Genomic DNA, 18,098 nt, shown 5'->3' with positions numbered 1-18,098 from the left:
TGAACATCCATTTGATGTAATTCCCAGTTCTTGGCCGCTGAAACCTTGAGCAATTGTCGCACTGTATTCATTTTGACAACGAGAGAAAAGGTTTCATTGTAATCAGTACCTTCCTCTTAACGGTTGTCGTGGATGACAAGTCGTGCCTTATGCCGTTCTATTGAACCATCAGACCGATACTTTGTACGATACACCCATTTACAACCAAGTGCATGCTTCCCTAGTGGCAATGTAGTAACATCCCAAGTATGAAACCGCTCCAAAGCACCAACTTCGGTTCCCATTGCCTTACACCAGATGTCAAGTAAAGAGGCTTCTTTGTAAGTGAGGGGATTAGTATTAGCCGTTATTGCAGCGCAGAACATCTGTTGAGGTAAAGACAACCGATGACATGACATATACTTTGTTAGTGGATAAAAACACTTACTTGAAGACTCGGTATTGGAGAGATCAGGAGCCTGGGGGTCTATCATAACACGAGAAGCGTAGGTTACGTAAGGCGTAAGAAGAACTGAACGAGTGCGAGTACGATTACCTTGCCCCATTTCAACCTATAGAGAACTCGGAGTATGAACTTGTTGTACCGTAACAGAAGTAGCCGGAGAAGAGAGAGAGGAAGGTGCAAGTGGAGAAGAAACTCCCCCTGTCGAAGACGACAGTGAGTCATCAGGGGCATCAATGGTTGTAGAGGCAACTGGAGATAAATCTTGCGGAGAAGAGAGTGAGGAAGCCGAAATAGAGACGGATTGAGAAAATATTAAGATGCCCGTGACAACTGAAGATTGATTTCATGGTGATTAGAGGTTAGAACACAAAAACAAAAGAGAAAAAAAATGTAGAAGCTTAATCGACAGAGAGTTGAAATCGCAAGGATGAAGAGGAAAACACCAAAACCCTAACCATTCTCTTTTATACACCTTCGTGTGACCTAATGGGCTGCAAAGACTCGGCCTAATAAACAATTGCAAACCTGGAAAAACTCAATTAACCCATTAGTGTACACTTAATCTTTTTCTTTTTTTTTTGTTTTTCGTCTTCATGCACTTGCCTAAACACATACTCGCATTAATGATAAGCGACTAATAAATCACATTCCTCTCCCTTAGAGGAAAAACTTAACAAGTTCATGAACCAAACAAATGATACACACATCCAATTATGGTGAACATGAAGGCATCCAGATCGAGGATCAGACACACGTGAGCAAAAACAAATTCTTTTTTGTTTTGTTTTGTTTTTTTTTTATAAAAATAAACAAGACACTAAACATAACTTTACTGTGTCAACCACATGTTCAGAATCTTCGCCAGGAACTATCATAACCTCTTGAATTGTTGAAGATCAGAGACTTATTGCTTGTGAGTAGTCTTTCATACTGGCATGCCTTTAGTCTGCAGTCCATCCCAACATGTTAAGGCAGCTGGAGATAATCTCTTAGAAGAGCACATTCCTTTCTTTTCATTTTTTCATTTTTTTATTTTTTTTATTATTTCATGATGACACTTTGCCTTCTGTTAGCTGTTTCACCGCCTTGGCAATCAGTGACATCACTTGATTTGTCAATCACTGATTCCAAACTTGCCATCCAACCAGGACATTATTCCAGAAGATGTATGTGCATGTCTCTTCACAGCTCTTTGACCTCCTTAAATCATGACAACGTTTAACAGGGTGGACAGACCGGCATGACAACATCTATTTACCATAGTTGCTTTCAGAGTGCTGACCTTCTATATATTCTAGGATTTCCATGATCTGTCCCAGCGTACGTTCCGGTCTCAGATCAACACTGCTTAGGAAAACAAGTTAGAATTCACAGACACCAATGGACTTCCTTAGATGCACAAATATGTTGAAGTCCAAAGGCTTAGTAAATAAATCAGCTAACTGAAAATCAGTGCTCACATGGTCAATCTCAATCAGCTTCGCCTCAACTAGTTCACAAACAAAATGGTGTCTAATATCAATGTTTTTGGTTCGCGAATGCTGAACAAGATTCTTGGATATATTTATTGCACTCAAATTATCACAATGAATTAAAAGAATATCAGAATCCATACCATAGTCAGAGGACATTTGCCGCATCCACAGGAGCTGTGTGCAACAGCTTCCTAAGGAAATGTATTCAGCCTTAGCGGTTGATAGAGAGACACTGTTTTGCTTCGTGTTGTGCCATGATATCAGGATGTTGCCCATGAAGAATCAGCCTCCACTAGTACTACGACGATCATCCACAGATCCTGCCTAATCAACATCGTAATACTCACTCAGACTGGTGTTGGTGTCCTTGGTGTAGAAAAAACCAAGGTTCACCGTCCCTTTGATGTACTTGAAGATCTTCTTAGGCTTAGCTTGATAACGTGCACAGATCTCCACTGGCAGACATATGTCTGGACGACTTGCTGTCAGATACAACAGGCTTCCAATCATTCCTCTGTATAGTCGCTCATCTACATCTTCCCCTCCTTCATCTTTTGAGAGTTTGTCATTTGTGCCCATAGGAATTTTTGCTTCTTTACTATTTCCTAATCCAAAGCGCTGTACCAACCCTTTAGCGTAGGTGATTTGAGACACGAAAATCCCATCAGCTGATTGTTCAACTTGCAACCCCAGAAAGTATCTTAGCTCTCCCACCATACTGAGCTAAAACTCCTGAGACATGATTTCAACAAACTGTTTTACTAAAGGCTGACAGGTGGAACCAAAGACAATGTTGTCTACATAAATCTGAACAAACATCAGCTCGTTGTTGCTATTAAGAACAAACAAAGTTTTGTCTACACTTCCACGACTGTACCCCTGGTCCATGAGAAAGGTAGTCAACCTCATATACCATGCTCTCGGTGCCTGCTTTAAACCATACAGAGCAGCCGATACACATGCTCAGGATGTTGTGAGTTCTCAAAGCCTTTTGGTTGCTCAACATATACCTCCTCTTGTAGTATTCCATTTAGGAAAGCATTTTTAACATCCATCTGATGCAAGGTAAAATTAAGAGCACACGCCATACCGAACATAAATCTGATTGATTCCAACCTTGCTACCAGAGCAAAGGTTTCATCAAAATCAACTCCCTCAATTTGAGAGTAACCTTGAGCCACCAATCTTGCTTTGTTCCTTACAATGCAACCACTGGCATCACTATTATTCTTGAATATCCACTTCGTTCCTACTACATTGACATCAACAGGTCGTTGAGTGAATTCCCATACATTACTTTGTTCAAATTGTTCCAGCTCATCTTGCATAGCAGCAACACATAACTCATCACGAAGCGCCTCCTTATGATTCTTTGGCTCAATAGTTGAAACAAAGCAAGCAAATTGAACCACATCAGAGTCTTGAGAGACAACCTCAATCTGCTTTCCTCTGGTAATTCTACTCCCCTGAATCGCACCTATAACATCAGTAGAGGAGTGATTCCAATGTACCTGAGAAGAGGAAGGGACTGTATCCGGAGATGGCATAGTACTGTCAGAGACACCAGGATTAGCAGGTTCCTGCTCAGACTTCTCATCATCAGTTACCAGGTCCTTGTCTGAAAGAACAGGCACCATAGCTACGCGTTGAAATGAAGTATCATCAAACACGACATTGACAGTTTCTTGAACAGATCGCATGCGTTTGTTGTAAACACGGAATGCAGTGCTATGTCCATAATAGCCAAGAAAGATGCCTTCATCGCTCTTGGAGTCAAATTTACCCAACTGATCCTTATCATTCAAAATATAGAAGAAGCATCCAAACACATGAAAGTAATGCACTGTAGGAGACTTCCCTTTCCATAGCTCATAGGGAGTCTTGTTTGTCCCTGGTCGGACATACATTCGGTTGATGATATAACATGCTGTGTTCACAGCTTCATCCTAGAACTGATGAGGGACCTGATTTCCATGCAGCATAGCCCGTGCCATTTCCTGCAGAGTCCTGTTCTTGCGTTCAACAACTCCATTATGTTCTGGTGTTCTTGGTGCAGAGTATTGATGAGTGATACCTTGATGGCCACAAAACTGATGGAACTTGTCATTCTGAAATTCACCTCCATGATCGCTACGAATAGTTTCGATCGAACATTTTTCACTCTTGATCTGCAAGGGAAGTATGCAGAAATACTCAAGTGTATCAGATTTATCACGAAGGAATCTCACCCAGGTGTAACGAGTGAAATTGTCAACCATCACAAAAATGAACCGTCGGCCAGATATACTTTAGACTTGAATAGGACCCATCAGATCCATGTGAACCAACTAAAGTGCATGAATTGCGCGAATGTCTGATAAGGACCCATGTGATGCTTTGATCTGCTTGCCCTTGTTGCACGAACCACATATAAAATGGGGATCACCTTTCAGCTCAGGAAGTCCACGTACAACCTCTTGATTTGCCAGCTTCAGCATTGTGCGGATATTCAAATGACCAAGTTTTTGATGCCACAGCTCGGTGTTCAACTCAGTAGTTGCGTTGAAGCATTGCATTTCAGATTTCTACATATAGCAGTTATTACCAGATCGCCTTCCTTTGAGTTTTACAGACCCTTGCTGATCAACGGCTTTGCCATCCTTTTTGGTAAAAGTAACATCCAAGCCTTCATCACACAGCTGACTGACACTGATCAGATTTGTCTTCAAACCATCGACCAAGAACAAATCCTTCAGATGCGGTTGAGATTCTTCACTGATTTCACCTTTTCCTTGGATTGTGCCCTTTCCTCCATCTCCAAATGTGACTCTTCCTCTAGTAACATCTTCTATATGGGACAGATTGTCAAGAGAACCTGTCATATGTCTAGAGCACCCACTATCAAAATACCATTTAGCCTGATCAACCTCGGTTCTATCAGCTGTGTATGCCACGTGACAATAGAGATCATCTTTCTTGACATACCCTTGATTGTTTCTCCTTACAGTAGGATAAAACATGCCATGTTGCACCAGGTTTGAAACACGGTTCTGAAATTTATAGCATTGTGCCTTATAATGGTTCAGATGACCTTAGTACCAGCATCCTCGTCTCTTGCTGAGATGAACAGGTCTCTGAGTAGTCTGCTGATAGCTGTGTGGAACATATGACTGTCTTACCGGCAACCCATTCTACACACCCATCCTTCTGTGTTTTGGATTCTCCTTCTTAGAGATTTTACCATGCTGATAAGTTAATGTAGAGAAACCCTTCTTTTTCAATTTCGGATCAGATTCCACCCCTCTGACAAAGTGAGTAGGCTCGTCAGAGTTAGTTCCTTGATAACCCAGACCCCACTTCACAGTGCTTGATCTTCCAGTACTGAGTAAGGTATCTAGATCTTTAGTTCCCTTACTCAGCATCATGATGTTCTTCAGCTGTTCCTCTAATTGCTTCTCAAGTCGCAGAGACTTAGCCTTCTCCTCACTCAGCTCTTTAGAGAGCATCGCAATATTCAGTTGAAGGGTATCCCTCTCAGAAGTCAGCTCATTGTTGTCTTGAGTCTTTTGCAACACTTTCTTGATGAGCAGCTCTATATGATCTTCTATTGACAAGTCAGCCTCCTCTCCATCTAAGTCAGAATCAACCTTCTTGCCTATGCCTTCGTTTACCACCAGAACCTCATCTTCTTCATCTTCCTCAATAACACCCAGCAGAGCCACAAAGTTGTTCAGAATCTCACATTTGCTGTCTTCTTCATCTGAATCACTTTCACTCCAAGTAATGTAGAATTTCTGCTTGTTCCCACGCGAAGGGTAATCAGACTTAGTATGACCATAGCCCTTACACTCATAGCATTGCAGAGAGCTCTTACGTCTGTTGTTAGGACATTCAGACTTGTAATGTCCATATCCCTCACATTCAGCACATTGTCGCTCTAGCTTGTGACTTTTCCTGAACTCCTTATCCAAATCAACCTTCGTGAGTGATGTTGTTCCCATTCGCTGACCTTTTTCCATCTTACGAAAGTACTTCTTAACCAACAAGCCCACTTTTTCTTCATCTGTAACCTCCTGAGATTCAACAAGTTTTTGCTCTTCTATAGCTTTGAGGGCAAATGACTTTTCATTCATCATCTCTTTCTTCTTCAGTTGGATCTCAAACGCCTGCATCATCCCAACTACTTGATTGTATTTGAGCTCATCAGAATTTAAGGACACATCTATGGCAGACCCGTGTGGTTGAAACTTTTCAGGTAGACTTCTGAGAAATTTCTTCACCAGCTTCTTGTCCTTGTATCGTTTTCCCAGAACAACAGCTTCTTGTGCAATACCATTCAATCGACTGCTATAATCAGCCACTGACTCGGTTTCAGTCATGTGCAAGTTTTCGAAGTCTGATGTAAGATTGTCCAGCCTTGTGCGCTTAACTCTGCTTGTGCCTTCAAATGTGACAACCAGAATGTCCCATGCTTCCTTGGCTGCTACACACCCTTGAACTTGATTGAAGATGTCCCTTGGCAGTGACTTGAAGATGACTGACAACGCCTGTGAATTATGCTTAGACTCCGCTTTTTCTTCTGTTTCCACTTCTTCCTGTGCTTAGGGACCAGTTCACCATTCTCAAAAGATTAGACCGAGTCGTGCCAAAACGAGAGCTGTCAAGACCCATCAAGAAATGATGAATACGAACCTTCTCGTTGCTCTTCTAATATGTTAACATGGAGACACAATCTGCATCTTTGCAACAGCAGGTGAAACCTTTGTCGAAGTCGGCGAGATCATCCCATAACACCTTGAGCTTTCCGAAATAGTCTTCAACAGAGTCACCACTCTGTTAACATGCAACAATGTCAGCATGAAGTTGGTGGATTCTGGTATCGTCACTTACAGAGAACCAGCATTGAAGACCAGCCCACATAGACTTCGCGTTGTCCACCAGAGAAATGGAAGGACGAAGCTTGGGTTCTACGCTACTGTAGATCCACCCAATGATCATTGCGTTGACCATGTCCCACTTTTCGGCCTCATCTTCATCAGAGGACGGTCGTTTCAGAGATCCATTAATGAAGCCAAGCTTCCATTTGGTACGGAGCGAGTTCGTCATTAACTTGGACCAGCGTTCATAGTTGGATCCATTGAGCAGAATCGGGGTTTGAACTTGTCCCGTATGGTCAGAGGGATGTAAGAAGTAAGGGGAGATAAGAGTTGCAGTTGTTGTAGAAGCGGCGATAGCCCCACCATCAACACTACTCTCCGATTCACTCATGTTTTCAAGATAAAAGAAAACGAATAAGGAAGAAAAAGAAAAAAACGATGTGGAAAGAGAAGGAAAAAAAAAATTATAGGTTCAGATCGATATTGGCTCTGCTACCATGTTAATCTCAGAATTCTCTGTGTTATTCACGGTGAATCAAGCACAACTATTTATACAGGGCACACATATTATCTAGATCCTATATTCTATGATATAGACATATCTCTAGTTTATAAATGTATATCGGTATATCATAAACTATGGTTGAGACCAAATCTATGCTAGGCATATCGCTGACAAAAACATACATGTGTATAATAATAATTAACTACCCATCATTCAATATGTCTTTATAGCTACTTGGAAATTTTTTTGTTAATCTCTTTGATACATGATATTATTTATTGTATCGATGTTTATTTGTTTTACTGAGAGCATTTTTTTATTATTACTTGGGTTTAATTTATTGGTTGTTAAGTTTGGTTTGGAATATCACTGGTTTGACAAAACTGTGTTTTCTTTGTTTGAAGGAATGATAGATATCTGAAGTTAAGATCAACGTTTTTATTTCTCTATCTCTGGGAAGAGCATTCATCAAGACCTCTACGTTTTGTTTCATCTTGACACCATCTTATTATCGAGATAAGTACCTTTTTATATTGTTATAAAAGGAAGAATTAAGTATTTCTTTGAAGTTATTTGGGAAAAAAAAATGATATATATATATATATATTTATATAATTCTGAAATAATTATAATAATATAATTCTATTTTTTAGTAAAACATTTTAGATTTTATAAAATCTTTAGTGAAAAAAGAAAAATAAAAATTTTATAGAAAAAAAATTTATATATATTTATATATAAAGAGATGATGTTTACACTTATTTAATACTCATTTATATGATTGTTTATAATGTTTGTGAATTGCTTTATTTGTTTAATCACAAATTTATATCTAGTCAAAATTTGATATAATATCATGATGAAATATTTTCAATCATGTCTCTAACCTTCTTTGGTAAATAAATTGAAAATCTAGTAACAAATTACTAAGTAACGATTATTGATTATATTTTCTTGGCATCACTTCTACGAGGAGGTTTAAGTCCAAGTATATGACCATAAAAACACACTAGTTCTTTAGAATAATCTAAAGAAAGTAAATGACTAAAAGTCTATAAAAGAATATTTACAAACAACTTAATTCCAATTATAACTAAGATTATAATAGAAGGTAGTATCATTGTTGAAAATATATAAGAGAAAATATATTCTACTTGTCATAAAATATTGTTGTCATGTAGACACAATATAATGAAAAATTTATTTTAAAAATATTATAATCTTGTTATTTGTGAATGAGTAAAATGACGAGATGTTGATTATGAATCACGTCATTTTGGTTTGCTCTATTTTTGTGAATTATGTTATATAAAAAAAAGCAACACTAATGACACTAGTCGAGAAAGTTACTATAAAAGTGGTCATGAATGTGGATAAGATTTATAAAGTCTTGGTCATTGTCGACTAGTTTCTCCACTATACTTGAATAATAAGTACAAAATGTATTTATCTCATATATATATATATATGCGATGAAAGAAACTAGCGTGAGACAATTTCCACTAGTCTACTAATATTAAGAAGTAGTAGAAAAAATATTGAAAAATCTTAAAGATTATATATATTATTGTCTATGGGAACACATTTGATATTAATGTGTTATAGTCTCCCAATTAGTCTCAAAGTCAAAAAGGTCTAAGATATAATACATGACCCAATTTGAGAAAGTTATTGATTACAAAGTGAGATTCAAATCGAGATTGATAGACATGAAGTATCATCATCTCAAGGGGGAAAATTAATAAATGTCACATACAGAGATGATGGAAAAAATATAATATTATGTTCACACCCAAAATGAGTTTAATCACTCATATGAAAGAAATAATTTTGATGATTTGAAAAGTGATCATGTTGAGACAAAAAGCAAAGAAAATACTTTGAAATCATAAGTATTATTACCCAAGGCAAGAAAAGTATTTTAGAGTTTTCATGCATTATTTAGAAGATAAAATGTTTATATTAAACCAGAAAGTTTAGTGAAAATTTCACTGTTTGGCATGATCGGTGATCGGTTAAGCCATTCCGGTTGAGTAGTGATGCGAAAGAATAATCATAAATTTCTTAAAAGATTCATTAGAGAACCTAAGAGTTTTCCTAGTGATTTCTTATGTGTACTGCTTTACAAAGCAAGCCGATTATATGGTTTTCACCGACCCCATGAATTTGGATAGTGTCAATTTTCTAATACATATACAACGAGATATTGTGGACTGGTCATCCATCATATATTTTTGTTATCATAATGCAAACTTGAGTTTGCAAGAGTATTTGGTTAATTGACAATGGTTGTAAAACCAAACTATGTAATTGACATAAATGACTCTATATGTCAATAAATTCGCATCGGGCCAACAAATTGTCATGAATATTCCTCATTACAATTGGTTTGGGTCAAAAACCAGATATATTCCATCTAAATGTATTATACATGTTGGTTGTTCCACCATAGTGATATTAGATGGGATTTGAAAGAATGTGGGAAATAGTTGGATATGAATCTCTTTTAAAGATTGAATATCTCCAGAATTTGAGGTTTGAAATGCAGAGACTGTTGTTTCAGTGAGCCAGTCTTTCCAACATGAGGGGGAGAAAATAAACAGCTGGAAAAGAAATTATTTTGATCCTCGTACTAAAAAATGTGCACTATAAGTTGAAAAGATAATTTATTTGCAAAGTTTAGCACAGATGCAAGAAGCATTTATTGACCATGATAGTGACAAAGTCACATATACCAGCTGTGCTCCAATTAATATTATTGCCCTAAAAGAATAAGATCAACTGCTAGTATAAGTCTAAAGATCACATGAAGTGTGATAGACTTATGGTTCCAAATATATGTATCCTCCGAAAATAAAAGGAGCATAAATTAATATGGCACCGAGGAAGCAGAGAGTTATGAAAAATCTCTAGAAGAGATCTAGAGACGTAGACATGAGGAAGAAAGAGATTTAGGTACCTGAGAATCATAATGAAAAAAAAATCTTAACAAGTTGAGTCATGTCTAGAATGAAAAGGAACCAAAAAGCAAATCGACGTCGTAATATGTTTGCATGCAATGTTGCAATTGATGATGTTATGGATAAAAGTCGAGGATCATAAACCGCGGTAAATAGAAAATAAGTTATTAAAAAGTGTACACAAAGAATGATTGGTTAATCATTGAAAGAAGTAACTAAAGAATAGTTTAAGTCTCTTAAAAGAGATAATATTTGGACATGTAGTCCTTACACTTGAAAGTGTAAAATGAGTGGGACATAAGTGGATATGTATGAGAAATAAAGTACGTGTAGTAGTACAATGATTCTTAGAAAATAATTATAAGAGATGTACTCTCTTTAGGTGGAAGCAACTATTTTAGATCCCCTATGAGTTTGACAATAAGAGCAAGATTTGATTCAGTCTATCCAGCATGTTTCAAGCTGTCATAAGTATCCCTTAAAGTGATTATAATGCTACAAGCAATATTTTGATGCCTTTGGGGAGAAAATGGTGAGAGTTTATTTCTATGAGAGAATCTTGGTTGTAGATCATTTTTGTTGATCTTAGGGATCTCATAGTGGATTGAAAATAAATTGTAAACAAGCGAAGAGAAGATTGTGTAAATCCGAGATTGAACATTAACAGTAATTGTGTTAATGAAGTATTTTCAAGAAAGTTTGAGGATGTAGGTATTTGCTGAAACTCGCTAAAAATAAAAATTATATGTGTCTCTTGTCTCTTTTGCACTTACAAGTGGTTCTTGTTAAAAGAAATGTACAAGAAAAATGCAAAATATGTTGATGATGAAAATATTATCTGATCTCTGGTAGAGATTTCACATACCAAAGAATATATGGAGAAACAATCAATGATGAAATATTACTCCTGAAAGATGGAAAAATCGAATTGTATAAAATTAAATCTTTCACGAAAATTTCTTGAGGTTATAGATTTGACATCTGATGAAAGAGATGTTATCTCAAGATGCTTACATAATCTTACATAGAAAATGGTCTTGTAGTACCATACTAAGAAGAAGAGTTGAATGAGACAGATTTATAAGGAGAGTATAAACAACTCCTATGTATTAGATTATTGTTTGAAATATTGTATGTAAAAGAAGATTTGGGCTTTAAGTTCAAACAAAACTTCTATATGAAAAGGGTTCAAATGACTTGAAGTTTAATGATCAAGAGAATATATGATGATCATATGAGTTTGTACCTTAAACCTCTGTTTATAACAGTTCATAAAAGATGATTTATTTGATCATAATGCATAACATGAAGATGATGTTTTTAAGGAGAGAAATATGCTTATGTGCGTGGTTGTACTCTTTTTCCCTTATCATGGTTTTTATCCCATTGGGTTTTTCCATGAAAGGTTTTTAACGAGACAACAAAAGAACACACGAAAGATAAATATCTGCAGAGATTTATTATGATTCCAATGGTGAAAGACTATCATCTTCAAAGTATTTGACATACATTGATGAGATCGTGAGAGACGAAGATAATGATCAAGATGAGTCATTTAAGAGACCAATAGCATGCATAAGAATGGTGATGTACGGTGATATACATGTCCTACAAATTTGTTCAAGTGAAGATTTGGCGAACCAGTTAAGAAGGCGTTTTCAACCACTATTTCAATAATTTACTTTATCCTAATGGATTGGGACATTTTGAAGTTTTCAAGTGATGTACTCAAAAGGGGGAGTAAAAGCGCGTTGCACTTTTTTCTCTTAACCATGGTTTTCCTACTGGTTTTTCCTGTTATGGTTTTTAATGAGGCAACATCTCATATGTGCATTTGAGACTACATTTTTATAATGGTTATCCAAGGGAGAGTCTTATAAATAATAATATTGTTGTATGGATGCCCATTAGTGTAAACTCTATACTCTAATATTGAATTCCTTTATATATGTTGTATCATATGGAATAGGGAATAATACAAGAGAACAATTTTCTAAACCTCTTATTTTAACAGATATAGAATTATAGATTCTAATAAGAGCTTACAAAAAAAAGGGTTTGCAATAATTTCACAAACTAAGGCAAAAAAAAACATTTCCACTTCGAAACTCGCGATTAGGGTGACAGCGTTTGACCAAGGTAGATGATGGGTGACAGCGTGTTACAGAAAGAGCCAAAGAAGAGCTGTATGTGATGATGATGAAGAAGAGAGGTGATGATGATGGGTGATTGTTTCTCGACTAATCTCACTTCGTATCGTCAGAGAGAGGCAAAAGGTCGAAACCGAGAAGAAGAAACGAAAAAGAATTAGCCAATTAGGTTAAGGGTTAACATGTTTTTGGAGTGCAATAAAAAACACTAATGGATCACATGTTTTTTAATTTTTATCAGAATTGTTTTGGGCTTACAAAAAATAATTAGCAGCAGTCCAATACCAAAGCAAATTAAAAATAGAACTCATCACAACTTCTTTTTCTACAAAACACACAAAGGCTAACAGGTGAAGAAGAAGATGGAGTGATGTTTAACCGAAACCGAATAATCGATCGGTTATAGTCTGCCGAAACGAACCAAATCAAAAATCGAAACTCTCTGAAAATCCTGTCGATCGGTTTGCTCCTTCGTTCACCTCCGGCACCAAGAACCAAAAAGTCGGTTTGTTCGGTTTGGTTCTTGTGGTTTATTCCAAACGCCTAGGCACTCCACGTGTTATGAAAAAGACTTGAGAGTAACATAATATTATCCAAATATAATGTGTTTAGTAAAATTGTGGGTGTAAGTTTTGTGGCTCAATATAAAACAATTTTTTGTAGGTTTTATAGATAAAATTTTAAAACTGAAAATAAATCTTAAACTTTCAAAAAAATAGTCTATTTTTGCAATAACAAAATATATCAATGTAAAAATTAAAATCAAATCTTTTTTTCTTTTAAATTGGGGTTTATTTTTGCAATAACAAAAAAATTTGGGGCCTATTTTTGTTAAAAAAATCACAAAATTTAGGAAGCCCAACACTAATGTATCTGGAGAATGTATGACAGGTTGGGTCTGGATGTAAAACCTATGATAACTGATGTATTATATTATTTTGAGAACCGGAAAAGTATGCTATATTGTTATTTAGGCAAATGTTATTTTGTCGGAGTTATTTTTAAGGATATTTTCCTAATTGTTTTTTAAAAAACAACCAAAATTGAGGTTCGAGTATAGGGATATTTGTTAAAAGTATCACATTCCAAACAAACCTTTTAGAATCTATCACATTTTTAATTTATTTTCAAAAATACCATATTCTACTTTTTATGCAAAGATGAGATGATGATTATACCCCGAACAAAAAGCAAGTTTGTTGCTATCCTTTTATGACACAATATCACATATGATTGGACATGTTAGCTGACTCTTTAAAGGTAAAAAATGACAAAATTTCTATTTCTTTCGTGGCTTATTCTGATTTTGCAAAAGTTAAAAACATATACAAAACATGTGTATGTAGTAGACACATTCACCAATAAAGTAATTTCATATAACCTGAAGACACCTTGTGTAACGCCCCCGAACCGTCCCTACGGCCGAGCAAACCGCAGACCGGCCCGGAGGTCATCACGAGAGGTCGATAACCCGCAATCCGTTCGAGGTTTCACCAACGAATCAGGTTCGCCGACCAGTCCACCGGCAGCCGCCTACCTGCTATGTACTTCCCTTAGACTTTGCAACCCTCGGAACGCACGCGGCGTTGTGCTGGTTAGGACTAAATCGTACCATTCACACTCGTCCGAATATATATAAGAAAATTTCTCGATTTATTACTTAAGTAATGTTTGCAAACAATAAAACTCAAGTAAAACAGTTGGATCCATTCGAATAAAACAGCAATTAAAAGAAACAACAGATTTGTAACACAACATGAAAACATCCTATCCGGTTTCTTAGGTCCAACTCTACCCACTTACTATCCCTGCAAGAAAACAATTGAGGAGGAGGGTGAGTAATCTAAGATTACTCAGTGAGTTGGGCAACTCTCTAACGGCTATCCCCTCTAACATGCTATCTTATCCCATCCAACTACCCCCAATCAAGCTAACAATCAAAGCACGCAATGCGGAAGCGTAACTTGGCCTCCACGCCACATCACCCGCAGTCACTGCCAGGTGGAAACTGCTAGCAGTGGGTCAAGATAACTCGGCCACTCTAGGCTTTACATGCATTAGGTCAATCAAACAGATATCCACATCCACGCTCAAGACTACCATGAACAACCTCTCAACCTAGGGTTACATGCAATAGGTCCATAGAACGGATATCCCCATCCACGCCTGAGACTACCATGAACCACCTCTCAACCTAGGGTTACATGCAATAGGTCCATCGAACGGATATCCCCATCCACGCCCGAGACTACCATGAACCACCTCTCAACCTAGGGTTACATGAAATAGGTCCATCGAATGGATATACCCATCCACGCCCGAGACTATCATTAACCACCTCTCAACCTAGGGTTACATGCAATAGGTCCATCGAACGGATATCCCCATCCACGCCCGAGACTACCATGAACAACCTCTCAACTGAGGGCCCTTCGATCCTCTGTCACATCCCATCCACACACACTCCACATTGATACAACAAAGGCAATCAACTGGACAACCAAATCCTCCTCGTTGTTACCCCCAAGTAAACAACCGGGCACTCAAAGCTGCATCGTCATGCGGTTCGGGCTAGTAGCTAGCTAGACACCGAATGATTGTCCTGCCATGAGGTCCCTCTGGATTAGCTCACCGGAAAATCTTACCTCATGATGGGAACATAGATCGGCTTCTCTAGCTAAGATCTAAGACACTTGACTCAATCACTAGCTAGACATGCACTCAACTCTAAGTCTATCGACAAAAGGAATTAAGCACATACAAAATAACCCAAGCAAGAAGGAAAACAAGCATGCAAGCAAGCAATCACACAATCCACACCACACCATATTAAGAAGCAAGAAAACAATCATGTAACTTAAGAATCTACTCATGCATGCAGATCTATTATGCACCCAACCCAAATTTCTAAGTAAGAAAAAAATCTTACTAATTATTCCATCGATCCCCATGATCGAGAAAAATTTAAATCAAACATGCAAGGCGTTTCACACTTGCAGTTGATTTTTAAAAATATTTTCCAACTGTCAAAAATTCTCAAAACCCCAAAAATTAAGCATGCAAGGCATTTCACACATGCAGCTAATTTTTAAAAAATGTAGGTGTGAAATAAAGAACGAGATGGAAGAAAGAACGAGAAAGATGATAGTAAAGAGTTTTTTTTTTGTACTTTCAACTAGTACTTTATTTAAAAAAGCTGACACACAACGAAAAGACAATGGTAATTAATGAGTGGGAATTATTGAAGAAGTTGGTCAAGGTTAGTATTGTCAACTCAAATAAAGTTTACGTAGAATGGAAAAATCTTTATCCAATGTGGTAGAATCGTTGAGAAAGTGAATTATATATGGTAGTTTTGTTAGAAAACTCTAGAATATATGCATCACTATAACAATGTCAAATGAATATTACAAAGATACTAGTGCTTATAAAAGATGTCATGGAGGCGATTTGGGGGTGATGAGTTCTGGTGACCAAGATGCTACTATGGTGGGCATCGTGATAATTATAGGCCACCAGAGAATCCTTTGGACGGTGGAGTATGGGTTCGTAAGGTGGCATGTAGTAGTGTGGGTGGGATGATGAGCCCGAAGAATGTGTTGGATTATGATTTTGTCTCGTCGCAGTTGCACTAGAATTCCCGAAAGGTGAGGATAGGGAGCCAGTAATAACAATTGGAGATGCTGTGTTGGATGGTTTGTGGAAGCAATGCATGATTGTTAAGGTAATATTAGGGTATAATATTTCGATCACAGTGTTAAGTCGTACACTGAGAGAGATGTGGAAGCCTAAAAAAGCTATGTATTTATGAAACAACCCGACTCGTTTTTATTTTATTTTAAATAATAATATAATTAAGCATCCCATAATACTTAATTAAACTAACCAACCCACAAATCATTATTAAACTAACAATAACAATTATGCACAGCGGAAACATACCAGCAACATAACCGTCTCCAACATATCATCAATACAAGAACATTCCTAACCATTCTATCTAACAACCTAGCATGGTACTAACCAGGTTCCAACAACATAACAACATATAACTATCAACACATGATGTGCGTGGTTTTTATCACTTCAAACCTTTTACCTTAAAAGATAACACAACTGCTGCAAGTGCACATCTAATCAGTAGTAGTATTTAAGGATCGATCCCACAGAGAGAGATTTGTTGTTTAGAGAATCCGTCGGAAGAGATGTAAGGCTATGACTCAATAAAAATGGGGGTTTAGGTTGTCACGATCGTAAGTAAGCAATAAGCGTAAATAAAGTAAGTAAAATAAATAAAACAAGTGTTGGGCATCAAGGGAAATCGCAGGGATTTAATGATCTATCTATCTAGGAAAATTTAGGATTAGTTTGTTTATCTAAAACTCGAACTACGAAACACGAATGAACCGTTAACATATAGTTCACAAGCTAACCGTCAAAGATCTCTATACTCCGAGACTCAACTGTCGCAGGCAATGACGCATAGATCAAAGCATTTTAAGCAGGTTCGATTCTAATCCATGAGATTCCATAGGTAAGGGGTATGTGCTTCCAATGACTCCTCACACATCTAAGCTAGTTCAAGCACACATGCAAGCTTTTGGCAAAGCACACACACTTTAGATCATAGTTAGTTCATGAGGCTAACTTAAAGCATTAAGCAAAGACTTAGAATTAAAGTATAGAAAACAAGAATATAAATCAAAGAAATCCTAAAAATTGCCATCTAAACTAAGATCATCTCCACCTCTTTGATTATCCCTTTAAACCCAACTTGAAAACTACTCTAGCATGTTTAAGGAAATCATCAAAGCAAGGTTTAATAAACTCATACACATAAAAGAATAAATAGAGAAAAGGGATTTAGATATTACTTCAATGATTGTCATACAAAGTTGTAAAGATCTTCTTCCTTTGGAAACAAAGAACAAAGCAAATAGAATAGAAAGAGTTTTGTGGATCTTCAAAGCTTCAAGGAGAGGGACGAGAGAGGGCTTCAGGTTGTCAGCTGCGCCTCTGATCGTGATCTCTTTGCTGCTCCAATAATTGCACTCTGGAGGCACACTCTAAACCCTAAGGCGAAGAGTGTTTATAGAGTTTTGTCTAGGTTTAGGGTTTTGTAAGGGTAGAAACGTGTTTTCTTCTTGAATGCAGGACAAGGGGTGGCGTAGGAGTGTTCTAGAACGTGGTGCAGGACAAGAGGTGACGTAGGAATGTTCTAGAAGTGGTGAATCCTCCGGGCCCGGTTGCCGTGATGGTTGCTAATCGGGCCGTCATTAAAGTCCACTTGGCTGGTTGCTTCTCCTTACGTCGGTTTGTAATACGTCTCGGTAAATCGGGCATAACTTATGGATGAATGAATGGATTGACTTGATTCCACTTCGAGGACGAATATGACTCTTCCAGCTTTCTAAAGAAACCAAGTACGTCGAAATGAGAGTTCTGGAAGTTCTTCAAAACTAGCCCGTACTGTAAAGTTCTGAATCTATCCTGAAACGTATTTTCCTTTTCTTTTGGTCTTTTTTGCTATAAAACCTGTAAAACCTTCTTGAAACCTAAAATACTTGATAATAGACATTAAATCCTTGAAATCATGTCAAACTCTTCCTAAATGCATAATAAAACTATAACTAAAATGGGTCAAAAAATAATGTTATCAACTCCCCCAGACTTAGACTTTGCTTGTCCTCAAGCAAATAATAAAACT

General features: G+C 37.1%; 1 protein-coding gene and 1 pseudogene across 1 annotated transcript; both read right to left on the bottom strand.

Annotated features, from left to right (window-relative positions):
* Window positions 1-4,484: 4,484 nt before the first annotated feature.
* Window positions 4,485-6,278, bottom strand: LOC147934373 (uncharacterized). The gene is made up of 3 exons (XM_087472606.1): window positions 5,141-6,278; window positions 4,991-5,052; window positions 4,485-4,949 (listed from the first exon to the last, which is right to left on the bottom strand). The coding sequence occupies exons 1-3, from the start codon at window positions 6,276-6,278 to the stop codon at window positions 4,485-4,487; spliced, it is 1,665 nt and encodes a 554-aa protein (XP_087328732.1).
* Window positions 6,279-6,459: 181 nt separating this feature from the next.
* LOC147934372 (uncharacterized) lies at window positions 6,460-7,167 on the bottom strand (annotated as a pseudogene).
* Window positions 7,168-18,098: the final 10,931 nt, after the last annotated feature.

Source organism: Camelina sativa, chromosome 11 (genome assembly GCF_030686135.1).
Source record: "Camelina sativa cultivar CO46 ecotype springtype chromosome 11, ASM3068613v1".
Classification (NCBI taxonomy): Eukaryota; Viridiplantae; Streptophyta; class Magnoliopsida; order Brassicales; family Brassicaceae; genus Camelina; species Camelina sativa.
The sequence above is the reverse complement of the archived record's forward strand: the minus strand, read 5'-3'. Positions and strand labels throughout refer to the sequence as shown.

What these genes read in the sequence shown, in the direction of transcription:
- LOC147934373 (XM_087472606.1), bottom strand. Translation starts at nt 6,278, where the DNA reads ATGACTGAAACCGAGTCAGTGGCTGATTATAGCAGTCGATTGAATGGT. An exon ending in TACATTAACTTATCAGCATG is followed by an intron (nt 5,053 to 5,140) that starts GTAAAATCTCTA and finishes TGTTCCACACAG; the next exon opens with CTATCAGCAGACTACTCAGA. An exon ending in ACGAGGATGCTGGTACTAAG is followed by an intron (nt 4,950 to 4,990) that starts GTCATCTGAACC and finishes TATAAATTTCAG; the next exon opens with AACCGTGTTTCAAACCTGGT.